At 39.1% G+C, this 27,655-nt stretch overlaps 1 protein-coding gene across 3 annotated transcripts in view; it reads left to right on the forward strand.

Moving 5' to 3' along the window:
- MAMDC2 (MAM domain containing 2) overlaps window positions 1–27,655 on the forward strand; it is a 151,878-nt gene that overhangs the window by 108,644 nt on the left and 15,579 nt on the right. For 2 of the 3 annotated variants that reach the window (XM_061132354.1, XM_061132353.1), the window contains 2 exons: window positions 20,201–20,294; window positions 22,261–22,413. In XM_061132354.1, coding sequence (XP_060988337.1) covers window positions 20,201–20,294; window positions 22,261–22,413 — 247 coding nt within the window. The remainder of the gene's footprint in view (window positions 1–20,200; window positions 20,295–22,260; window positions 22,414–27,655) is intronic. The other variant, XM_061132355.1, reaches the window with a different exon arrangement.

The raw sequence follows: 27,655 nt of genomic DNA on the forward strand, positions 1-27,655 counted from the left end.
GGCACACAGTGTAATGGTTTGGTATATGTATACATTGTGAAATGATCAGCACAGTGCATCTAGTCAACATCCATTACCTCACATAGTTAATGAGTATTTTTTCTTGTGATAAGAACTTCTAAGATTTACTCACTGAGCGACTTATAAATATACAATATAGTTTGTTAAATATACTCACCATGCTGCTCTTTATAACTTTAAAAGGGAAGAAACTGAAGTTTCAAAAAGTTAATATAGTCCTATTCTTGCTGTTGCCTTGCCACTGTACCCCAGACAAAATCCTTTACAGTTGTGCCTCCAAAATGCATCTCAGATATGTTTACCTCTGTGTCCCCAACCACCACCCTAGTCTAAGCCACCATCATTTCTTACCTAAATTGCTTTGTATCTTTCTGTCTGGTTTTCCTGCTTCCACCTTGCTCTCTACATGCACATGCAGCCACCAGAATCATCATCTTGAAATGGAAATAGGATCAGGCCACTCTCCTGCCAGAAACTGTCCTGTGGTCTTTAGAATAAAGCCCCTTTCCCTCCTGTGGCTCATAAGGCCCTGTACCATCTGGCCCCTGCATCCTTCACGAACTTCACCTTCCTTTGCTCTGCCCATGATCACATGGTCACACAGTCCCCATGGTCACGCTGGCCTTCTCTCGGTCTTCTGAGTCCCAAGGCCTTTCCTTCACTGGGGACATCATGCTTGCAGTCCCCTCGCCCACCTATCCTACGTCAAGATGGTTCTTGTTCTACTGTCTCAGTCAGGTGTCTCCTTGTAGAAAGGAACTGCCTGACCACCTGGTCTGTAATGGCTTTTTCCATCCCCAGATTATTCTACAAGATATCACCTAGTTTATTTTGTGCATAGCATTCACCCTCATCTGAAATTGTCTCATTTGTTTGTCTGCTTGTCCATTGTCCATCTCTTTTCCCATAAAAATATGACAGTGAAAAATGAGTAAGTAAAAGAATGAGAGTGGACTTTCTAAGGCTGGCAAGTGACAGAGCTGGGGTTTAATCCATGGTCTACAGACTGTCAGAAGCCTGCCCTTTACCAGGATGGAAATCCTGGGTGCTCAGGATTTCCATCCAGTCTTGGGGAAGGCCTGTTCTTCTGCAGCTGGAGAAGGTGAGGCTCCCAAATGTGCCTTGGGGCAAAGGCATCATCTTTTATTTTATTTACTTCTCACAGCATTCCTGTAAGGGAAGTGAAGTATCTCCTTTTAGTGTGCCCAAGTGCCACAATGAAAGATCCTGCATGATAGAACAAAGATCCCACAAAGGCCCAAAGCAGCCAAATAAATACATTTTAAAAAAAGGAAAAAAAACATTTCATGATTCATGCTTTTTCAAAATGTTTCAAAAACGTTAACAAATATATTAGTTGATGATTATGTAAGCATAGCAGTCTGGTACTATCAAAATGAAGATTTAATTTGGACCTGATTTTTAATTTAAAGAAAAGTTAAGGTGCAGAATTAGTCATGTACTAAAGAGATGATGCCTGTGAATCCTTATGAGAATCAGGACCTAGAAAAAAATATCCTGTAGTCTCTCTGTTCAAAAGAGACTAAAGAATTCTTTCTCTTCTCTCTCACTCTTGCTCTCTCTCCAGCTACATTTAGTCAATGCCAATTATGCACCGGGCGCTAAGCTAAGGGCTTTACATGCGCCATAAGCCTATGAGGTAGGTACTACTAATATACCGATTTTGTACATGAAGAAAAGCGAGGCTCAGAGAGACTCACAAAACTAGCCCCAAGTATAAAGGCATAAAAGCCAGAGAATCCACAGCCAAGTCTCAGGCATGATGCCATTCTTCCCTCTGCCCCACAGATCTCCTTTGTCTGTGTTGAACCACCTTGAATTTTGACCTTTGGAGCCAAAATTTTGACTTTGGAGCCTTGAATTTTGGCTCCTTGGAGCCAAAGTGATTTCTAAAATAGAACAACTGAGAGTCAATAATAAAGTCCTGGAAATCTTTAGAAGTCTTCAGTTAGGGCTGGTCTCTCCTCACCTGATCCTATATTTTTGACATAGGCCAGAAGAGAGCTAGGGGACATAAAGGTATAGTACAAAAGGCATGGCTTCTGGATTGAAAAAGACTTGGATTTACCTTTCTGCTCTGCCTCTTAGTCACTGTGTGATGTTGAACAAGGTCCTTAATTTTCCTCATCTGTTAAATGGGACTACACAGCCTTCCTTCCTAAGGTGTTGTGGCATCAAATGAAGTAACGCATGTCGAATATTTAGCACAGCTCCTGGCACATGGAAAGCATTCAATGGAAGTTCCTAGTCCTGTTGGCAGCTGTGACATTATACATAATCCATCCATATGGCTACTTGGCTAGAATGATCTCAGGAAAATTCTTACCATTGCTATTATTCCTTAAATAGAAATATTAATATATAGTATAGTTTCCTTCAAATATTAGATTATGTAGGGGAGCTAGCAGGGACTTGTTAATCAAACCAAGCCATTGTCCTTAAAATGGTCTGGGTAAGAGCAAATGTTGAAATAAAGGTAAACAAGCATCCAGAGTGGAAGCTACCTGGGAAGGCACAGATGAGGTAACAAGTAGGGAGAACCAAAAGGAAAGAGGGCAAAAGTCCTGACTTTTTTACAGTCCTGTGCAGGCTGCCCTCACTCAGCTCATTTCTAGTCTCACAAGACAATTCACTGAGAGGTGAAAATAATGTTCATGAAAGCAGGTTACACTAAGGAGCAATGTGAAAGTGAGAGATTATTGTTATTATTTTGACTATACAGCACAGATACTCAAACATATGTACCAAACATCTCTACCAGTGAAAATTAGGCTAGGTGTATTCAAACTTCATATACAAGGCTTTCAGCCAGGGAACAGGTATGAAAAGGCAGCCACTCACTCTCGGTGAGTTGGGCCCTGACCACTGGCACTTGACTGGCTTCAGGAATGGGGCGGTAAGGACCTGAAGCAGAGGCAGGGAAGGGTTTTCCTCACAACAGTGACACATGTGCAGTGAACTCTGAGCTTAGGCATCCATTTCTAGTCAGACGTGACCCTGGGTTGGTATAACTTTGACTTCTAGAAGGCCAAGGGCATGTGGGACCAGGGATCTAACCCAAGTCCCCTGCATTGCAAGGCAGATTCTTATCCACTGGACCACCAGAGAAGTCCTATGAAATGGGTTTTCTTGATCTGTTTGTCCTCAGCACATTACCAAATATAGAGCAGGTAATCAAGGCTTACATTGAGTCTTTCACACACCAGAGATAGTCATGAGGAGGGAACAATTCACTCCAGAATGCTTTTCTTGAAAGCCAAATGTCAGGAGAGACTAGAGTCATTGTCAGAAAGTCTGTAATGATGAAGCACAAATATTAGCCTTTATTTTCAAGTCCTTGGGCTGACATTATGCTTGGTCACTAAAGAACCTATGTTAGGTCCTGCAATATCTTTTGACTTGAAACGAATTTTCCCTTTAACAAAAATCATTAAGTGATCTGTTAATTAGAGGCACTGGAAGGAACTCAGTATCATGCTCATTAAATGTTTCTTTTGAAAAAAAATGTTAAATGGCCCATAAATGAAAGCATGACCAGACATACTCTTTCATCTGGCTCTGGCTTAATGATCAGCTCAGTAGTCATTAACATCTGCATGGTAAACCCTTCTAAATCTACATCTTTATTCTGTTGCAAGATTAAAGAACAAACTTCAAAAGTCATTTATGAATATAGAGAAAACCTCCATATAGCCAGTTTGAAAAAATATACATTTTTTTTAACCAAGCAAGAAGCTTATATCAGTGGGCTTCCCTGATAGCTCAGTTGGTAAAGAATCCACCTACAATGCAGGAGACCCCAGTTCAATTCCTGGGTCAGGAAGACCCACTGGAGAAGGAATAGGGTACCCACTCTAGTACTGTTGGGCTTCCCTTGTGGCTCAGCTGGTAAAGAATCTGCCTGCAATGCAGGAGACCTGAGTTCAGTCCCTGGGTTAGGAAGATGTCCTGGAGAACGGATAGGCTACCCACTCCAGTATTGTTGGGCTTTCCTTGAGGCTCAGCTGGTAAAGAATCCACCTGCAATGCAGGAGATCTGGGCTCGATCCCTGGGTCGGGAAGATGCCCTGAAGAAAGAAAAGGCTACCCACTCCAGTATTGTGGCCTGGAGAATTCCATGGACTGTATAGTCCATGGGGTCACAAAGAGTCACTTTGGGGTCTCAAAGTGCTTCCATAAGTCAGCACTTCTCAGAGTATGTCCTATGGAGTACAAATCCCTTGAGTTGTTCTACTGAAAACAGGTTATGTGGTCAAATGAGTTGGAGAAATTTTGCATGCTAGGTCTCTACTCTTCCACATACACATAGGAAGGTTTGTCCTGCACAGTAACATGTTAGAAACTCTGGTAAGTTCTACATTAAAGAATCCTGTTTAACATTGTGTAAGGTGGCAGTTTTCTCAAAGTACTTGACATAGACCCCTTGTCTTGTGTAGCCCCTTTTAATGAAATACTACTATCCTAGCTTTTGAACTGTGGTGTTGGAGAAGACTCTTCAGAGTCCCTTGGACTGCAAGGGAGATCCAACCAGTCCATCCTAAAGGAAATCAGTCCTGAATATTCACTGGAAGGACTGATGCTGAAGCTGAAATTCCAATACTTTGGCCACCTGATGTGAAGAAATGACTCATTGGAAAAGACCCTGATGCTGGGAAAGATTGAAGGCAGGATCAGAAGGGGACAACAGAGGATGAGATGGTTGGATGGCATCACCGACTCAATGGACATGAGTTTGAGTAAACTCTGGGAGTTGGAGATGGACAGGGAGGCCTGGCATGCTGCAGTTCATGGGGTCGCAAAGAGTCAGACACGACTGAGCAACTGAACTGAACTATCCTAGCATCATGCGTTGTACTGAAATTATCTCCTTAGCTACCTATCTTCATTAGCTTACATCAGACTGTAAGCTTCTGGAGAACAGAGACCTATATCTTATTTATTTATTTTTGATTTCTAATGTAACACAATTTCTAGAACAAAGTGGGTACTCAAAGGGTACTGAGCTTTCAAGGAAAATGTGTTGATGGCAAGGAAGAACAATGTAAATCAATCACAGGAAGAAGGAAAATTAACTGTTTCTGCCTTTGAATCATATAAACCATAATCTCTTATAGCCCAGTGCCATGGGTCCTGCAAAGAATTTGAATATGAACAGTTAAAAGCAGGAATAACCTGCTGGAGTAGATATAAGGATACACACAGACACATATATGCTGAATCTGGTTTGAGGCTTTTTATGATGATTTTTATTAAGACCAAAAGCTGTAACTCTTTTCTTTGGAACAACTTACATCACACCATTTCCCTGTTCCCAAAGACTGAGATGAGGTTTTTCCCAGCCGTCTCGATTTTCCTGATCCTTTTCCTGTCTCCCAACACAGTTTCTCAAGCCTCCATTCTGTGCTGTGGTCCAGGGAGCACTCACCTCCACTTCATAATCTTCCTTTCCACAGGTCCTCTGGCTTCTTCCTCCTTGGTCTTCTGAACCCCTGGGAACCTCAGCAACTATTTTCATCTTCTTTGCCCTGAGCTTTTCAGCACAACTGGAGAAAATAAGATTAGTTTCCTCTGTCCCCTCCATGCTACTGGATCCAAGCTGCTGGGAACATCTTTTACTCAGATCATCTCTCACTGACTTCCTTTCTCATTCCTTACCCCAAATATTCAGATCCATTTCAGTCACAAGTCTCCAGCTTGATTTTCTCTGCCTCATTCTTAGGATGTGACCTCATGGGTTCATCTCCCAAAAGAATGAAGGAAGCCATTGAGAACAAGCCCCTTCAATTCCATTTCTCTCCAAATCCTCACCTGCGTCTCTTTGACTCTGACAGTTGGTTTCTCATTCAAAACCAACCAGTCATTTATTTGATTTCACCATCCTGCCACCCTTATTTCATAAATTTTTCTCTCTCTCATAAATCTTTAATTAATTTCATTAGTCCTGTGCATACTGCCAGCAAATATTGATCATACAAATGAACAGCAAACCTTCCTTTCACCTTTTTATCCATTTAAGTTGTCACCCTATCCTATCCCTTTAGTCTTCAAACTCTTTGGAAAGTGTTTTCAATCACTGTCTAGGATCCAGTGCAGTTTCTCATTCTTCAAATCCTTGCCTTACTCCCCCACTGCTTCCTCAAAGGATTTCAGTTCAGTTGCTCAGTCATGTCCAATTCTTTGTGACCCCATGGACTGCAGCATGCCAGGCCTCCCTGTCCATCACCAACTCCTGGAGTTTGCTCAAACTCATGTCCATCAAGTCAGAGATGCCATCCAGCCATCTCATCCTCTGTCATCCCCTTCTCCTCCTGCCTTCAATCTTTCCCAGCATCAGGGTCTTTTCCAATGAGTCAGTTCTTCGCATCAGGTGACCAAGTATTGGAGCTTTAGCATCAGTCCTTCTGATGAATATTCAGGACTGATTTTCTCTAGGATTGACTGGTTGGATCTCCTTGCAGTCCAAGGGACTCTCAAGAGTCTCCTCAAACACCACAGTTCAAAAGCATCAATTCTTTGGCGCTCAGCTTTCTTTATTGTCCAACTCTCACGTCCGTGCATGACTACTGGAAAAACCATAGCCTTGACTAGATAGACCTCTGTTGGCAAAGTACTGTCTCTGCTTTTTAATATGCTGTCTAGATTGGTCATAACTTTTCTTCCAAGAAGCAAGCATCTTTTATTTCATGGCTGCAGTCACTCTGCAGTGATTTTGGAGCCCAAGAAAATAAATTCTGTCACCGTTTCCATTGTTTCTCTATCTATTTGCCATGAAGTGATGGAACTGGATGCCATTATCTTCAGTTTTTTAATGTTGAGTTTTAAACCCACTTTTTCACTCTCCTCTTTCACTTTCATCAATAGGTTCTTTAATTCCTCTTCACTGTCTGCCGTAAGTGTGATGTCATCTGCATATCTGAGGTTACTGATATTTCCCCTAGCAATCTTGATTCTGGCTTGTGCTTCATCCAGCCCAGCATTTCACATGATGTACTCTGCATACAAGTTAAATAAGTAAGGTGACCAATATACAGCCTTGATGTACTCCTTTCCCAATTTGGAACCAGTCTGTTGTTCCATGTCTGGTTCTAGCTATTGGTTCTTGACTGGCATACAGATTTCTAAGGAGGCAGGTAAGGTGGTCTGATATTCCCATCTCTTTAAGAATTTTCCACAGTTTGTTGTGATCCACACAGTAAAAGGCTTTAGCTTAGTCAATGAAGCAGAAGTAGATGTTTCTCTGGAATTCTCTTGCTTTTTCTATGATCTGATGGATGTTGGCAATTTGATTTCTTCTGCCTTTCCTGAATCCAGCTTAAACATCTGGAAGTTCTCAGTTTATGTACTGGTGAAGCCTAGCTTGGAGAATTTTGATTTATCAACAGCAAATATTTTTCATTGATCATGCTGCAGGAACCAACCTGAGAAAATCACCTTTCTCTCAAAGTCCATCTCAAAAGTCCCTTCCTCTTTGAATCTTGTATAAGTCATTAATTTGTGTTTTGTTAGGTTGAGATTATACAAATAAAAGATCCCAGTCAGAAATAGGAAGACTTGGCTTCAAGTTGTGATAAATCAGGAGGCTTCCCAGGTGGCTCAGATGGTAAGGGATCTGCCAATGCTGGAGATGTGCAGGAGAGGTGGTTTCCATCCCTGGGTTGGGAAGATCCCCTAGGGGAGGAAATGGCAACCCACTACAGTATTCTTGCCTGAAAAATCCCCTGGAAGGAGGGGGCTGGCTGACTCTGGTCCTTGGGGTTCACAAAAGAGTTGGACATGACTGAGCAGCTGAGCACACATGCATGCACTTGGCAAATCAGAATGTCATGTCACCTCTCTATGAAATGAAAACATGTTTCCTGATGTCTGCTAAGTCTCTCCTACCTTCATTAAGATATTTTTAAGCATCTTAGTGTAAAACAATGTTTTTTAATATCGTGCAGCACCGTCCTTGTGCATAGCTTTCTCTGTTTATTTCCTCTCACAATAATCTTTTTGTTTCAGCAAAACATCAATGAAATTTAAGTCTGTGATTTGGATTTCTGCTTTTAAAATCTTCCTTTTCACTTTGCCCTTTAATAATGGAAATGCCACTAGATATAAAATATCTAGGGTTCTGAAATTTTTAAAGATGACACTTAGCAAGTTCACTCAGATAGAAGAGCAGGTCTAGTAAATTTCTGAAGAGATTTAAGTGCATATTTAATAACAAGACACCCTGCTATAAAGGGACTAAGGAACTAGAAAGCCAATGTGTAGACAAGATATATGAGAAAAGATAAATTTCCTATCATATTTCTTTATGTCTGGGAACACTGAGAAATGGCTGCTCCAGGATATTAATGTTCCAGCATAATTAAAGCAGGGCAGCTGAGTGCAAAGTAGAAATAGCAAGATCGTTAATTTCTGACAAGATAATCAACACATTTTAGAACAGATTAAGGTAGTTCCATATACAGAGCCAGGAAAATTATACTGTCAAGTGTAATAAGTTTTAATGTGAAATTGGATAGAGGAGCTAAGTATGGGAAAGGAGCCTACTGTTGAGTTTTTCCAAGCAAAACTCAGTGTCAGCTGTCAGTACAGGAATTATAAATTACTTTAAATATGAGTAAGGCAGAGTTGATCTACTCTGGTTTTCCTTCTCTTTAATTTCCCTTCAGATATTTGTTGTTGGGCTTCTGTCTTTCATATCAGTTTATAGGGGAATGACTGGAAAGACTGACTAGGACAACTGGTAGTTGCTAACACAGCTTATATGAGGGTGATGTTCATGCCAGTGCATTCTTACATGACTTTCCCAAGGAATTAATTTCATGGAATATTGCTGGATTACCACATTCATCCTTCCAGCAACATGGGAATATCTGAGATATTCTTTCCCCATAGTCTTATTAATAAGCTTAATTTAGGCAAACATTTATTCCAAAGGTTGTTTATGAGCCTAAAAACACTACCTCCCTCCATACTTCCAAATTCCTAATCTGGTATTTCATAATGGGTGGATTTTTAGCAAATCTTTTCTCAAGTATTTTCAGTCAATTCAGTTCAGTTGCTCAGTCATGTCCAACTCTTTGTGACCCCATGGACTGCAGCACACCAGGAGGCCTCCCTGTCCATCACCAACTCCCGGAGTTTGCTCAAACTCATGTTCATTGAGTCGATGATGCCATCCAGTCATCATCCTCTATTGTCCCCTTCTCCTCCTGCCTTCAATCTTTCCCAGAATCAGGACCTTTTCAAAGGAGTCAGCTCTTCACATCAAGTGGCCATAGTTTTGGAGTTTCAACTTTAGCATCAGTCCTTCCAATGAATATTCAGGACTCATTTCCTTTAGGATGGACTGGTTGGATCTCCTTGCAGTCCAAGGGACTCTCAAGAGTCTTCTCCAACACCATAGTTCAAAATTCTTCAGCGCTCAGTTTTATTTACAGTCCAACTCTCACATCCATACATGACTGTTGGAAAAACCACAGGTTTGACTAGATAGATCTTTGTTGGCAAAGTACTGTCTCTGCTTTTTAATATGCCGTCTAGGTTGGTCATAACTTTTCTTCCAAGGAGCAAGCGTCTTTTAATTTTATGGCTGCAGTCACCATCTGCAGTGATTTTGGAGCCCCAAAAATAAAGTCTGTTACTGTTTCCATTGTTTCCCCATCTATTTGTCATGAAGTGATGGGACCAAATGCCATAATCTTCGTTTTCTGAATGTTGAGTTTTAAGCCAACTTTTTCACTCTCCTCTTTCACTTTCATCAAGAGGCTCTTTAGTTCTTCTTCACTTTCTGCCATAAGGGTGGTGTCATCTGCACCTCTGAGGTTACTGATATTTCTCCTGGCAATCTTGATTCTGGCTTGTGCTTCATCCAGCCCAGCGTTTCTCATGATGTACTCTGTATATAAGTTAAATAAGCAGGGTGACAATATACAGCCTTAACGTACTCCCTTAATTTCTTAGTTTTCCTTTAATTTCTTTCTCCAAGTAAGGATTGCCTAATAAACACGTCTGAAAGGCAAATGTCAAGCCAGACAAAAAAGTTTTCAACATATATGACAAACTCCTAATATGTTTAAGATTTCAATTTACTCTAATAAATCAATAAGCAAAAGATGAACTAAGCAATAGGAAAGTGGGCAATGAATATATACAGGCAAATCAGAAGAAAAGGACTATTACTGGAAAATAAATATGCAAACATGTCCAACTTCATTTATAACCAAAGAAATCTGAAAAATAGCAAAACAGCACATTTTTCCATCAAATGGATAAAGATGTTTTTAAAATATAATACTTTGAAGAAGCATATTTGTATTAATAGCACAATCATATTCATACTGTTCAATTTATCAATTAAAAAATTGATCTTTCATTTAGGCCCCAAAATATATGTATATAATATATGAGTTATAGATGTATTAAATATTTATATATTTAGCTACATAATTCAGGGATTGAACCCATGTCTCTCACATTGCAGACAGATTCTTTACCATCTGAGCCACCAGGGGATCCCATATATTTAAGTATATGATACATAAAGTATTGCCATAGAGAGGTGAGAATTCAAGGAAATAAGAATTCTCATAAGCTCTAGTATGATGGTAAACTGATGTAATATTGTTGAGTCACTAAGACATTCCCACTCTTTGTGACCTCATGGACTGTAGCCCACCAGGCTCTTCTGTCCATGGGATTTTCCAGGCAAGAATACTGGAATGGGTTGACATTTCCTCCTCCAGGGGATCTTCTGACCCAGGAATCAAACCTGCGACTACTGCATTGGTAGGTGGTTTACCACTGAGCCACCTGGGAAGCTCAATATAATATTACTAGATGATAATTAAATTATATGTACCAAAAGAAAGACCCCAATTATGCAAACTTTTGGACATAACAATTCTACTTCTAGGAATTTATCATAAGGAAATGATCATAGTTATGTACAAAGATTTACCTACCACATTTACCAAGCCCTGTTAGTAATACTGAGAAACTGGAAACTGCTATGTAGTGCATGGTAGTGGTGGTTTAGTCGCTCAGTCATGTCCAGCTGTTGTGCTTGAGACTCCATGGACTTTAGCCCTCCAGGTTCCTCTGTCCATGGGATTTCCCAGGCAAGAGGACTGGAGTGGGTGCCATTTCCTTCTCCAGAGGATCTTCCCAGCCCAGTGATCAAACTTAGGTCTCCTGCATTGCAGGTGAATTCTTTACCAACCGAGCTACCAAGGAAGCCCATCTATCAGTTGTTGTGCAGTCACTGAATCATGTCTGATTCCTTGTGATCCCATGGACTGCAGTACACCAGGCTTCCCTGTCCTTCACTATCTTCTAGAGTTTGCTCAAACTCATGTCCATTGAGTCAGTGATGTTATTTAACCATCTCATCCTCTGTCATTTCCTTCTCTTCCTTCCCTCAATCTTTTCCAGCATCAGAGTCTTTTCCAATGAGTTGGCTCATCACATCAGGTGGCCAAAGTATTGGAGCTTCAGTTTCAGCAACAGCCCTTCTAATGAATATTAAGGATTGATTTCCTTTAGAATTGACTGGCTTGATCTCTTTGCTGTCCAAGGGACTTTTAAAAGTCTTCTCCAGCATCACAGTTCAAAAGCAATTCTTTGGTGCTCAGCCTTCTTTGGGCTTCCCTGTAACTCAGCTGATAAAGAATCCACCTGCAATGCAGGAGACCCCAGTTTGATTCCTGGGTCAGGAAGATCCACTGAAGAAGGGATAGGCTACCCACTCCGGTATTCTTGGGCTTCCCTCATGGCTCAGCTGGTAAAGAATCTGCCTGCAATGTGGGAGACCTGGGTTTGATCCCTGGGTTGGGAAGATCCCCTGGAGGAGGGTATGGCAACTCACTCCAGTATTCTTGCCTGGAGAATCCCCATGGACAGAGGACCCTAGGGGGCTGCAGTCCATGGGGTTGCAAAGAGTCAGACTTGACTGAGCAACTAAGCGTAGCACAGCACAGTCTTCCTTATGGTCCACCTCTCACATCCATACATGACTACTGGAAAAACCACAGCTTTGACTAGATGGACCTTTGTTGGCAAATTTCATCTCTGCTTTTTAATATGCTATCTAGGTTTGTCAAAGCTTTTCTTCCAAGGAGCAAGCATGTTTTAATGTCATGGCTGAAGTCTCTGTCTGCAATAATTTTAGAGTCCAGGAAAAGAAAATCTGCTACTGTTTCAATTTTGTCCCCATCCATTTGCCATGAAGTGATGGGACCAGATGCCATGATCTTAGTTTTTTGAATGTTGAGTTTTAAGCCAGCTTTTTCACTCTTCTCTTTCACCTTCATCAAGAGGCTCTTTAGTTCCTCTTTGCTTTCTGCCATTAGGGTAGAAATGTCATCTGCATATCTAAGGTTGTTGCTGTTTCTCCCAGCAATCATGATTCCAGCTTGTGATTCATCCAGCCTGTCATTTTGCATGATATACTCTGCATATAAGTTAAATAAGCAAGGTGACAATATGCAGCCTTGACGTACTCCTTTCCCAATTTGGAGCCAGTCCATTGTTCCTTGTCTGGTCCTAACTGTTGCTTCTTGACCTGCATACAGGTTTTTCAGGAGGCAGGTAAGGTGGCTTGGTATTCCCATCTCTTTAAGAATTTTCCACAGTTTTCTGTTATCCACACAGTCAGAGGCTTTAGTGTAGTCCATGAAGCAAAAGGAGATCGTTTTCTGAAATTCTCTTGCTTTTTCTGTAATCAAATGGATTTTGGCAATTTGGTATCTGGTTCTTCTGTCATTTCTAAATTTAGCTTGTTTATCTGGAAGTTCTCTGTTCACGTACTGTTGAAGCCTAGCTTGAAGGATTTGGGGCATTCCCTTGCTAGCTTGTGAAATTAGTGTAATTGTAGATGTTGGTTAAATAAGTTGTGACACAACTAAAAGGGGCTTAACATTATATGAGCTTTTAGCTGCAGCTCTGCATCAAAGATCTCCACTTTGCCCTGGGAATCAATGAAAATTAGACCCACAACTGTCTCTATGGTTCATATACAAGCAAAATGAAGTCATTATTTGGGTATTAGCTAAAGTCACTGTCTTCTCCTGACCCAGAGAAATTCATACAGAGCAGGGGTGAGCCCTTGAGAGTCAAGACAAAACATAGATTCCACCTTTTTTGCAGTTGATTGCATTCTCTGAGTCTTCTGGGAAGACTGACATTTTATATCTCCATCCAAGTAATCACAATAGGTCTGTATTTTGATCTCCATTCATAATAAATAAATTGGTCCTTATATTATGTTGGTCAGGGAAGTGTTTAACTAGAGGTCCTCCCTAAGGAACGTTGACCAGAGATAAACCACATTGTATGTTGAGGAAGGCATTCACGCCTATTTCCTTTACTGATGATGAAAGGTTTATAGGAATATTATATGTAATTATGTCCTCATTACTTTGGTGTGGCATTAGCCCTTAAAACACTAAAAATGATACCATCTCTCCTTTGTCTGATGTTAATTTTTTCAAAGGCTTTTCATGTTTATTTTCCATTTAAACTCCCAATACTAGTTGTCAGGATTGTACAGGATTTATGTCCCAGAAAAAGAGGAACATGAACTTTGGAGTCAGACAGACCTTGCTTCCAAAACAAAGGAAAGGAAATGAAAATGAGTGCAAATGAAGATAAGATTGAAGGAGTAGATGTGGGGAGTTGAGGGCATTTTTTTCCTCATTTTTTTCCATGTGGAGTAAATTTTCCACGTGGAGCAAATATAAGGTCATCAGCTAAGAGAGAGAAGGATATCCCTGAGGTGAGGGAACACCTCCTGTGGAAAGGAGAGGTTTCAGCAATCACCAGCCATGAAATTTAGTCCCAACTGATGTAAGATTCAGGTTCTGGTGCCAGGTGACCAAAAACTGTTTATAACATACATAAGGCAAAATGACAAGAAGCTGGTTCTAAATGCTGGTCAGACACGTATTTGTCCACTGCTATTAATTATGCTGTTAATTGGGGAGTTCCATAATCATATTTTAAAATACCTAAAGTGAAAAGGAGGAAATGAGCTGATTGGTATAATGAAATATGCTGTGTCAGACATTCAGAGTATGATAATTCATGCTTAGGTCTACAGCTGGCTATTGGATGGCCTTGAGCTAGTATCATAGGGTCTCTCTTTTCCTCATTCTAAAACGCATCTGATTCTGAGGTCCCTTTTCTGTGACCAAATGATTTGAAAATAAAGTCGATTTCTAAAATCACTGAACTGAATCATGTGGGTGTTTATCACCCAAACAGCTGTGAAAATCTTTGGCTGCAGGTCTGCAAATCTACCACAGGGCGCCCTCTACCCTAGAACGGAAGCATGAGCAGGACTCATGCTGGGTAAAGCTGGAAGCTGCTCAACCTTTGTTGCTTGTGAAAGCCAAGAGCAGAATTAAATCAGATGGGTCTTTTAAAAAAGAAAAAACCAAAACCAGATGGATCTTTTAAGTAAAAGGGTTGGTCAGCTAAAGACTTATTTAAAAACATATGGTCATTCTGCCTTTTGTGGGATCTGAAGACCAAATATAGTATCTGCAGGAGGCATGCTATTACAGTTCAGCAACTATTTCCCCAAACATGGCTGGGATTCTAAAAATATTAAAGTCTTACACTCATTTTTCTCGATAAAGCTCCACACAATCTGTCCTTAGGGATCTGTGAAAATTCCATCCTTTTAGCCAAGTGTCTAATGTCAGAATTTTTGTTTTGCTTTGTTATTTTTTATTTTTTAAATTCTCTCACAACTTATTGTCAAACTGTTAAATGAAAGCAGTTGCATTATACAGTATAGTATATCCTGCAGTTATGTCAATTCCATCTTAATGAAGGGCTCTAGAACTTCACTGACTAGATTATAGTAATTTAGTGAATAATTATTCTACCAACTCTGTAGTCACCATTTCCACATTTATCTGTGCAAGTGATTCCAAAAGACTTCAAACTTCATCAGAAGAGAAGTTAAATTTAACCCAGAATCAAACCCTCTGGTAAATTATTGAGGTCTACCACTTAAAACAACCTAAGTTTGTTTTGTGAACTTGAATATTTTATGGTATTGTTGGCGTAGGATTGAAATGTTTTTATGTGAAGATAGGAGGCCATTTCTGGAAACTATCATTTACATTCTCATTATAGGCCCAATTTGGGCTCTTCAATTGGTAATGTAGGTGGTGGATTAACCCAGCAATCTAGCCAACCATGTATCTCCAGAAGGCCGTGAAACTATTGGGTTGGCCAACAAGTTCATTGAGGATTTTCCAATGGAAAATCCCAAACAAACTTTTTGGCCAACCTGGTACTTTAAAAGACAGTGAAAAACCAGTCAATTCAGCTAATGTTGAGCTGTTTAATACTAACCATATTTTTTAAACTACACAACAAAAGTTTGTGGTTATATATTCCACAGTTCCCTGCAAAGCTTCATTTCTTCCCTCCCTCAGCAAAATCCTATTCATTGTGTTGGGTATCACTTAAACTATGACATTTAATAAAGTTAAAATTAGTAACCCTAATTATTTTTTAAAAATCCAGCTTGATTTGGTTTGAGAAAATAAGTTCCTGACTTATCTGTTTCCCTACTTTTTCTTTCCCTCATGCTTTAACCAGGAACTTCTCTGGACTTTTACTGGTTTAGCAGCAGTCTAGCCCCTCTGACTAAGGCAGCCTTGTAGCTGGATGTCTGTACAGACTCTTCCTCCACCCCACTGTTCCCACTCCTTGGGGGGAAGAAAAAGGTAACTTTAAAAGAGAATTATAATTTGTATAGTATGAGGAAAGTTTGCTCAGTTACCCTAACCCTTCAGATCTGTTCCTTATCATTCTATTACTTTGAGGGAGTAGATGTTTCTTTTTTGAAAGGAAGACAAGTGAAAACAAAGAAGAGATTCTATTCCCCTTTGACAATTTGAATTTTTCTGAAACAGGAAATTGAAACAGTGAAGCCCTGATCGGCTCGATGATGATTATTCAGCTGGAGAGTTAGTTCATCTCCCTTGCTGTTTTTTTCCTTTGCCTTTTGTTTCTAGGGCTTAAGGATATTTCATGCTCATTAGAACTACCACCTGATGATGTGAGGAAGAGCAAACTAATTCAATCTAGTCCACTTTTAAAATATAAACAACGGACTGGGGAGAATGAACAGGTTGAAACTGAGAATCCAAAAGGAAGTAACGAATCTGAAAGTGCCTCACATAGGGACTATACCTAATACGAATTTAGCAAATGGGGCTTGATAATCCACACAGTTTTCTACTACCCTTAACCAGTGGTTCTCAGCCAGACAAAATTTTTTTTCCCCTGGCCCCCCATTCCCAAAGGGGTGTTTGGAAATGTCTGGAGACATTTTTTTATTGTTATGACTTGGGGAGTGATATTGGTATCTAGTGAGTAGAGACCAGGAATGTTTAACATCCTGCAATGCACAGGGCATCCCTCACAACAAAAAATTATCTGACCCAAAACATCAGTAGTGCTAAGATTGGAACACCTTACTGTAGATAAATGAGCATGTATAATGTCTATTTTTAGTATGATAAAAAGTAAGTTAAATCATGTTTTTTAACCTTACTTAATTATATTTAAAATGATTTGTTTGCAAATGTGTGTTTATAGCTCTCCATTCACTGCCTATTTGCCTTCCAAAATTAGTCTAGCTAAGTTTTTTCAATAATTAATATTCTCTATCAAAACAAAAATTTTAATGTAACACTAGTCCCAAAGTAGTAGAACCTTTAGTACACTAAAACAAACTGATTTACACAAATCTAATTTTCCCCTAACTTTTAAGAGGTTTACATAAAATCAAGAAGATCTGTCTAAGGGAAGGCAGTCCCTCTTCTCTTTCAAATAGATACTAGTATACATTTAAGTTGCCTGAGATCTTTTTCTCATTCTTTAGAGGTATTGTTTGCTTTGAAATGCTGCCTAAAATGAAATAAACTTTTTTTTTTTTTTTAAGATCTGTAATTAAACAAGAGTTCAGTCCCCTTAAGAATTTAGACTACGGGGAATTTTTTTCTTGTCACATTCTTAACAGGACCCAGAACAGAGTTCTTAAGAACAGACCAAAATGTTTGACTTTCTCTTTGTCTGTGTCGGCCAGACCCAGTCATCAGCTTACTCAGTCATCAACTACCCCAAAATAACCTCTCCACCTCAAGTAGCCCTCAAAATGAAAGATGGCAGCACAAAAATAGGAACTGACATTGTCTTCGCTATTAATAGCAGGGTGGAAATCCAATGTGTTAGAGCAAACAAGTGATCTTGTCAGGTTTCTTTTGTGTGTTGGAATGCTGATAGACAGCTGCCAAACAGACCTGTGCTTTGAGGCCATAGTTTGAATATGCTAGGTAGCAGACTGTGAATCTTTCGTCAGACATCAGACAGAACAACAAGTGGTCTGGCCAGTACTCTAAGTGTGGAAAGAGTTCTAAGATAGTAATAACCTAGTGGCCTGCTGTTGTCCAGAATATCTTTAACATTTCACTTAACCCGCTATGACAGTTCACAAATTTGTTTGGAATGTCAAAAAGGAAGCACTATCCTGTGGAACTTTCTGCAATGAGGAAATGTTACAAATCTGCTATGACCAACTCACTTGATCACTGGTTATATGTGGCTATTGGGTACTTGAAATGTGGTTAGTACACCTAAGGAAAGAAAATTTTTAATTTTACTTAATTTTAATTTCAATAGCCACGTGTCCTCATAGCCACTATAATAAACAATGCCAATCTGAAAAACAGTAGCCCATTATTCCACAACTTAATTATAGATATCTTGATTCCTTCTTTTTCCTCAATTATAAATATAACAAAATTAAAGAATGTTTAGAAACTAAAAGGAAATTCTATTCAATACCCACAATTTCTCAAACCTAATAAAAGTGTTATATATTTAGTAAATTTTCAAGGTTTTTTTCCTATGTATTTTTAGATGAGTTAGATGTAATTTATCTAATTTTATTTTAATTTTATTAAATAATTAAATTAAATTATTTTATTTTATTAATTTTTATTAATAATAATAATATCACTGGCTTTCATCACTTAACATTATGAGAGGAATATATTCTCTACTACTAAATAATATTTGCAAATCATCAGAGTTAATAATGGCCTGTTTTTTAGATTGCAGCACCATGATTTGTGTATTTCTTCTGTTTTTGAAATCTTGGGTTGTTTGCTTGCTTACTTGCTTGGTTTTATGGTCATTATAAAATAATGGTGTAGTAAACATGTGAAAGCATGATAACATTTCTCCTCTTTAGGATATGTTTACATGCCATATGTTTGAGTCTTATTTAGGTAATAATATACATGGTGAATCATTTCAGTACCACAGAATCTTTTTGAAAAAGTGCTTTTCACTATTCATGTCAAAAATAGACTTTAAAGCTGCCAAAGGAAAAGAAAGCCAAGATTTTTATCTGCAGCACAATTAATTCAGTAAATTAAAAGGCAGATTACTATTCCTTCCCATAGAACAAGAAAAATTACTGATAAAAATGGAATTGCACTCAGGGCTGATGACATAGACCTCTGCTTTGTAAATGGAGAATAAGTTCCTATGTATAAATCCTGCAAGTAATATATTTTACATAGTCAGATCATCTCTAGAATCTATAAAGGTAAGAAAATGAACAAAAGTTAAATGAAAAAACCGAAATACCCCTTTTAGTTTGTTCCTTGTAAATATTGATACATATGGTTATATATTAGGCCTTCCCTGGTGGCTCAGATGGTAAAAAGTCTGCTTGCAATGCAGAAGACCCAGCTTCGATCCCTGGGTCAGGAAGATCTCCTGGAGAAAGGAATGACAACCAACTCCAGTATTCTTGCCTAGAGAATTTCATGGACGGAGGAGTGTGGCAGGCTACAGTTCATGAGGTTGCAAAGAGTCAGACATGACTGAGCTACTAACACACACACAGAGTTATGTATTACATCTCTAAACTGTCTTTTTCTTATAATATATAGTAATATGAATCCAGTTCAGTAAACTTTCACACATCTTATAATTAGTTATTCTGAAGATATTGGGCTAAGACATTTTATATTTTGCATAGTGATAAACTATCATGTGACTTTTTCAGCTTCTTTTTAAATAAATTCTATATTCTGGTGGCTCTGATCATCAAAGACCAAAGGGATCCTACCAATAACACAGGTAAATTGAAGACATTGCATCCTGAACCTAAAAAAGGTTTAAGAACCTAAAAAAATTTTTAGGATTTTTAGGTTTAAGAACCTAAAAAAATCAAATGTTCTCATGGCTTGTAATCTGGGTTGCTCTTTTGTTGTATCTCTTTGTTTTTTAATTAAGATTTGTATTTGAGGGACTGAACATGGACTAGAGACTTTGTGCTCATTAAATGTTAGGTTATACATGTGAAACAACTTTGTACACTGCAAAGTGCAGTGAAAATCTAACAAAAATGTTTTTAAAAGTGCTCTTTGCTCATCCTATATATGAAAAGGAGACTTTTAAATTGTTTTAAGAAATCCAAGACTTTTCTTTCTTTTTGGCACAATGGACTTAATAATTTGTTGTAGAGATTTATTTTTCCTTCACATGCAAAATGTTTGACTTGATAAAATAACTGCATTTAGGGCTTTTATTAGTGATAACACTCAGGGATGTAGATCTTTACTTTGGAAATGGAACTTGAGTCCAGGTGGCGAATCACTGAGATTTCATTAACCAGATGAATGAACCACGTTGTAAGAAAGTCACTTCTAAAAAATCAGTAGTGTTTGCCTAGAAATGTTTGTAAAAATGCTTGACCTGCCATCAACCCTGTATGCACTTTGTGGACTATGTGGGGGAAAATATTTAAAAGCTGACAGGTTTTCCTCTGTCACCCAGTTAACCTCTTGCTTTCCTCTCTCAGTTCTTTAAAGAATGCAAACTAATCTCAGCATTAGTGTATACACTATATCATTGCGAGCTTGACTCTGCTGAAAAAAATAAGAAGTGATTCCCGGGTCATATATAAGTGGTTAACCATTACTCACGCCACTGTATCTGTAGTTCACAGACAATGAAGACATGCCTGTAGTTTGCTTCTGTACTCCTATTGTGCTATGGACATCCCAGGATGTAAGAGTTTCCAATTTTCAGTTAACTGAACTCATAGTTTTATTTTTCTTCATTGTAGGTGGTTTTCATGAGCCTGTGCAAAAGTTTGTGGGACTGTGGTCTAGTAGCCTTGGATGACATTACAATAGAGTTGGGAAGCTGCTTGTCTCCAGGTAAGATGACTGTCATTTCAGCTTTCTCTGTCTCCCTGGCCAATTCATGGCATGTCCTGTTTGTCTAATAATATACAACATAGATTTAATCTCTCCTAGTCTGTCCTTTCGGAGAAGGCAATGGCACCCCACTCCAGTACTCTTGCCTGGAAAATCCCATGGACAGAGGAGCCTGGTAGGCTGTGGTCCTTGGGGTTGCTAGGAGTCGGACACGACTGAGCGACTTCACTTTCACGCATTGGAGAAGGAAATGGCAACCCACTCCAGTGTTCTTGCCTGGAGAATCCCAGGGATGGGGGAGCCTGGTGGGCTGCCATCTGTGGGGTCGCACAGAGTCGGACACGACTGAAGCGACTTAGCAGCAGCAGCAGTCTGTCCTTTGCTTTTCTTGCCAGAAATGCCTCTCTCATTTAGAAGTGATGACTTAAATGCAATGTATGACTTTGCACATGACTTGACCCCTATATTCTCATCTATAAGACAGGTGGTAATACCTACTTGAGTAGCGAGGATAACACATATAAACTCCCTAGCTTTGGACCTGGCACAAAGCAGTGCTTTAAAAACAGATACCGTCTTTGATAATTACTCTTGTTACGATTACTGTTGTTGCCTTACTTGAATGCAGATTTTCAAGCTATATTGATGAAATTGTACATATACATATACTAGGCTAAGCATATAATTTCTAAATCATAATAAAATAAATGTTTTCTAACTGGATTAAATGACAATGAAACAATGGACCAAGCATTGATGATAGTGACAAATATTATGGCTATGTGTTGGACATTATGTCTAATGAGAAAATTATGCATACCTCAACCCAGATCATTGGTATCTATCTATTAATTACCACTGCATCCTAAGTCACGAGGTATCCATTTCTTTAACAAGCAGGTGTATCGTGGTATCTATTTGGCACTGGAGAATAATCTCCATGTTTATTTAATTAAAAGACTGTTTGTAGTCCTTTGATTTGTGTGGCACTACAAGGACAACATAAAACAAGATAAAAATCTCTATACTCAAGGCATAGAAAAGAGAATGAACCTTCATTAGCTTGTAGTGTATGTAAAATAAAATGAAGTAAAACAATTATCATGCTAGAGAAGGAAAAGATGGGTTGTTTATTGGAGAATCTAGATGTAGGAAGGTACAACCAAGTTCAGCCAAAAAAGTTCCCAAGAAGTTGGGAGGTGGCACCACTCTAATATAATCATTATTAGAGTTATTAAAGATAACACCCAAAGACAGAAACATTTATTTTTGGAAATGGAAAATAAGCCTCCAGGTAGAAAAACACCAAGTTTTAATATTTATTTATCTAATATTTACTGAGAACTTCATGTTCTAAACATTTTACATACATCATCTCATTTAATCCTCACAACCCCCTGGAGTGGATACCATTAATGTTCCCACTTTACAAATAAGAATGCCAAGGCACAGAAAAATTCAGTAACCTGCTCCACATGTATTAAGCTGTGTCTCCAAAATCACATTTAATTCTTTCACATTCTCTCCTTCTTCCAAAGCGACTATAGCTTTGCTCTGAGGATTTCCTTCACTCATTCTGGATTTCTGAAGAAACCTCCTGCTTGCAATTTTATTCTTTTTATGTTTCCATAAAGCCAATATACCTCCAACTGTCAGAGAGTTTTAAAATCTCATTCATACAAATAAATTCACAAGTCAGAGAAAGTTTCTTTCTCAAAGTATTCCAGTACTTTTGGATCTAGATTTCTGATTGTTCTCTGCCTCTATGGCAGAACCAGGGTGAAGTCCAGACTCTAGCCAGAGGCAAGAGCTTGGCTTAGAGGGAGTGCTGGTGGGTGGGTTGCCTCTCTATGTGGGGCATGTGGCCAGATGATAACCACACATTAGTGTGGGTTTCCAGTGAGTCTTGGAATATATATTCATTGAAAGAGCCTCAGCAGTCACAACACCTGCTGTTTCCTTGCAGATAAGCTCCTGCCTCCACCAGGAGAGTGTACTTTTGAACAAGATGAATGTATATTTACTCAGGAGAGAAGAAACCGGGGCAGCTGGCAAAGGAGGAGGGGAGAAACTCCCACCTCCTACACCGGACCAAAGGGAGATCACACTACTGGGGTAGGTGAGTTATGCCACATGGTGCTGTTTCCTAAGGAAACCCGAAATAGCTTTCTAGGGGTTGTTTACTGCATTCTGATATGTGAAAATTAAGGTGTCTAAAGTGAACTGCATGTGGGATATTACACACATGGGATAGGTAATTCAGTATGTGCATTTAAAATCATTCTTTCTGTTTATTATATTGCTCATTATCTAGATGCAAAAAGGATTTAAATGAGCTTACAAAGATATGCACACAAAGATAATTAGAAGTAAGGTTTAAAAATAAGAGAGAGATGGGCAAAAATGAAAAAAATAAAATAGTGGTCTAAAATGAAGCCCAGGACTGAGGCCTAGTATAGAAATATCTGGCAGACAGGAAAGATGTATCAGTATGAGTCCTCACTTTCCAGAAGCTGAAAAAGATGGAAAAGTCATCTGTAAAACATGATTTACTGTGTTCTTAGGATAGAAACAGATGAAGCAGTCCACCAAGGGATGGAGGCAATAAAGCAGTGCATTTTTCTATAGGAAATGTGTAAACTACACTAAACCAGACTAAAAGTTGTTCTACTTCTTATTATCACCATGTGTCAGCAGTTGCAAACAATGTCCATGATAAAATACTCCTTGAAGAATAGACCTTTTCCACTAAGGCTCTCAATTTCTCTAGGAACACCAGTTGGATAAAAGCACATCACTTGGTCCAGCAACGCAGAACTACCCCTGATATTAATATTAAAGAGATATTTCCTGAAGGGTCCTTACAGAGAGTGGCATAGTGCTGTTTCTTATGGTCTACCTCAAAAATAAGCCTAGGGTATAACACCATACAGCAGCAATACAACAAAAAATATTGGCTGTATTGGCTAAACTTGGTGGGGTGCAATCAGGAACAGCTTTGTCTTTTCTTTCCAACACTCTATTCAAACATACCCTAGAGAATTCTCCCTTTCCCACCCCTGGCAGATCCCATAGTTTCCCAGTCCTGTTGAGGTAGTGGAGCAGTCACACATTCAGGTGTGTTAAGATGTCCAATTCAAACGACAGCTTCAGTTTCCCATTCAATCGAATCATCTCTCTCCCTCAGCATGGGCCTGGTTCATAGTTTGGAGATGGTAAAAGAGAAGACTGTCTGTGCTTGAACTTTCTTTGTTTTACTTCCTCCCCTGCCCAGCATCATCAGGATCCTCTAGCCAGAGTGAGTGGAAGATGGATTAAAGGAAAATAACTTCTAAAATGTTTAGTGTTTCTTCAAATTCTTTCTTGGATACCTTCTGTTATGACAGATATCTAAGTACTGGCTCTCTTGCATCTCACCATTTTGGGCACTGTACTCTCTGGCTGATGATCTGTGGCTACCCTCTTTCTCCCTAGTACTTGTACTATAGAGATACAACTCACGTAGATTTTCTACTTGCATCCCTCCTGGCAGTTTGGACTTGGGTCTTTTCAAGAACACTTGGTTCCAGCCACTATCCCTGTGAGTAGTGAGTATCCATTTGGCCTTGGATCCTAAATGCACCTTTGCCTAAGAAGATGATGTGAAGCTTGGTCCTACCACTGACCTCTTTTCTTCCCATTACTTCAGAGATTCTGGGACAGTGTTGCATCAGCTAGGGTAGCTGTTGAAGAGATTCAGCCTTTGTTCAAAGATCAGATTTCTACTTCCAGCAGTGTGTAGAAGATTCTAAGAGAGTGTGAGGCTATATCAGGAAAGACAATGAAATTAAAAAGATAATAAAAAGATGTGTATATGTTAAGACTATTTTGGTTGGAAATAGTTTGTTGCTGTTTGTAACAGGAAAAAAAATGCCATTTTAGGGCTGACCTGAGGCACAGCTTGATGTAGAGGATAAAACCATGTCACTGGGACCTCCTTCTCTCCACCTCTCTGCTCTGGTTTTTCTGAGTTGGCTCCAATTGCAAACAGTCTGTCCTCTCATGGTAGCAAGAGGCTGCTGCAGTGGCAGCCTCGTGGCCATTCAACACTGAATCTAGTGAAAAGAGATAAATCGACAAACAAAAAATTAGCCTCATTAACTCTGATTGGCAGTGTAATGAGGGCAGGTGGTGGTGGTTTAGTCGCTAAGTCGTGTCCGACTCTTGTGATCCCATGGACTCTAGCCTGCCGTTCTCCTCTGTCCATGGGATTCTCCAGGTGAGAATACTGGAGTGGGTTGCCAATTCCTTCTCCAGAGAATCTTCCCAACCCAGGAATCGAACCTGGGTCTCCTGCCTTACAGGCAGATTCTCTACCCATTGAATTATGAGGGAAGCCTCATGAGGGCAGAATACTATCAAATTCCTGTATGAATCCCCACAGGATTTGTACCTTATACACTACAGAGGCTCAAAAAAGTCCTTGGAAGAAATAATGAATCGATAAGCCCTCCCTGGTGCATATAAGAATAACCACTTAATTAATAAGACCCATAGAAAATGTAGTAATGGGGAGAAACTAAATTATGAGAGGGATAGAGAAGTATCAAGAATAAATCAGCTTTAGTTTGAGTCCATTATAATCACGATGTTGTCTGTATGTACATTTTTCTGGGGAGGGAGTTGATAGCTTCTCTCCCATTTTTCAGGGACACCAAAAAATCTAGTAACAACAGATCTGAGAAGAGGGTTGTGCTGTGGTAGAGTACCACAGGGGAATTTTCTGGGTGACAGTCTGTGCAATGTCTTGGACACAGAAGAGAGGACAAAACAAAAATAAGGTGGAGTGGAGGGAGGGAGTCTCTGAAAAGGGTGAGGGAGGGTCACCAAGCCAGTATATAACAGACCCATGAACTTTGGAGTCAAAGTTCCCCACTCACTAGGTATGAGACCTTGAAAAAGTTACTTAAAATCTCTAGGTCTCAGTGATATCATCTAGAAAATGGGAATAACTATAGCTACTTGTCTGTTTATGTACTTCAAAGGATGGTTGAGTTTAAACTTAATCAACTTGGGGATGACATTCTCCCTCCTGCCTAAAGACAAAATCTATGAAAATCTGACAAAAGTACATGCAGTAGATATTTCATTACTCATAATTTTGCTCCTTATTTACATGTAGGGGCACATGTTAGTTTACTTGGTGTGGCTTTGATTAAAGAAAATGGTATGATTGTGTTTGCTTTGTCTCTCTGAAAACTTTGAAGAATATTTCAGCTGACTGGGGTGAAACTTCATAACAAAAATTGTAATGTAAAAACTTCTTAGTGTGTTCAATATTTTTTCCCAGAAAATACTTGACCAGAGAATATTAGATTCTCTGGTGAACAATACAGAGCATTCTGATTATTTTTCGGTAAATTTTTCTAGGGTCTCCCTTTTTTCCATCATTTATTTCACCTGTTTCAATGCAAACTTCCTAAAGGGTCTTGGGACATCTTTTAATTTTCTAACCACATAAAATCTTTACAGATTATACCTTTTTATTCCTAAGTATAACAATGCAAAGGCTGCAAGTTTTGCTATGCTGTGCCCAGGGTTACCTACAGATAATATAGTGCTGGAGTTTTCTATCTTGATCTTGTTCTTTAAATTACTTTAACAGTTATCCTTCTAAGGAAATAATAACATCTACTGATCATTTATGGAGTGTTTACCATGTGCAGCCACTGTGCTGGGATCTTTATATCCTTAGTCAGTTTAAGCTGCTATAACAATAATACCCTAGACTCAGAGGCTTAAATAGCAGACATTTATTTCTTACAGTTCTGAGGGTTGAGAAGCTCAAGATCAAGGTGCTGGCAGATTTGAGGTCTGGTGAGGGCTCACTTCCTAGTTCATAGTCAGCAGTCTTTTTGCTGTGTCCTTACACGGCAGACAAGGCAGGTGAGCTCTTTGAGGACTCTTATAAGGATACTCGTCCCACCTATGAGAGCTTGGCTCTCAGGACCTAACCCCTCCCAAAGACCATACCTCCAATTACCATCATAGTGGGGGTTAGGATTTCAACATATAAATTTGGGAAGAGGGGAAATAAATCAATAACACAGCCTTACCATGACTTGTAAGTGAAAGTATCCATTTTTCATATGAAAGAACTGAAGGTTGGAGAAATGCCTTTCCAAGGCCACACAGCCATGATTGGTAGAGCAGGGACTGTATCTCAGGAATGCTGGGCTCTCATGTCCATATTCTGTCCACACTGTCTCACCAGAGTTTTCTAGCCCACATGATCGTAGGAGACCACACACGACTTCAAACAGCTGGGACAGCTTACATGTGAAAAGCACAATTCTTCACACAGCCACATAATATCATACCTATCACCCTTCATACCAGAAAAAGGTGTCTGCTCTTGGAAAGGATATATTCAAACTGATGGTATTTTTAGACATCCACTGAAATGTAACCCATCAGAAAGTATCTAAGTTTCCTCTGGTCTTTGAGCCAATATTGTCAGTTTAACTGCAGGACCAGTGCCCACAGCCACTGTGTAGCCTAAACCCACAAAGGGTAGCTTCACCTTTGAGGGTTAATATACACAATGGCCTCTAATGGCCAAATGTGGGCTGATATATTGGCTTTCATATTACAATATGACAAGGATCACCCACTCATAAATTAAGGTATAAGCAATTAAATACCCCTTTAAAACGAACGTTTGTTAAAGCCACCAGTGTCATAAGCTACATGTTTATAAGATGAAACATCTTAGAACTGGGAGCAGTTGTCATGTTATATAGAGCAGAGTTTCTACGATCTTGATTTACTCCATATTTTCTAAGTACCTATTATGCGTCATGCATCACATAACAGCGGATGCCCTGCTAATCTCTTCGGGCTGCTGTGATGATTAACCAAGGTTGTATTTCTGAAAGAACTAATACTATATAAGCTCCACTAAAATGAAAATGATATTACTATTTTTATAGTTAATGACTCATTCACAAAATCTTATGTTCATCTGGGGTTCATTTCTAGGAGACTTTCTTGGACTCAGTCTTTTGTGTCATTTGTGTTTTTATACATAGAAAACCATGGCATATAATTACAAATAAAATGACGCAGTAGTAATCAAAAGATTTGCTAGGCCTTAAACCAGTGTCTTCCAGAGTACCACTGGGTGATTTAAGGGTTAAGTGGATGACTATTTTTAATTTGATAGTACTATTCATGTAAAAGCAAAATATATAATCAGTACAGCAACACCATTATTTCCCAAATCTATAGCTTATTTTCTGTTTTCATGCTAATATGCAGTTTCCTATTTGAGTAATGGATTTAAGATCAAAGGAGTAAAAAATGAAATCTATTTGAAGAAA

This window comes from Dama dama, chromosome 29 (genome assembly GCF_033118175.1).
Source record: "Dama dama isolate Ldn47 chromosome 29, ASM3311817v1, whole genome shotgun sequence".
Taxonomy (NCBI): domain Eukaryota; kingdom Metazoa; phylum Chordata; class Mammalia; order Artiodactyla; family Cervidae; genus Dama; species Dama dama.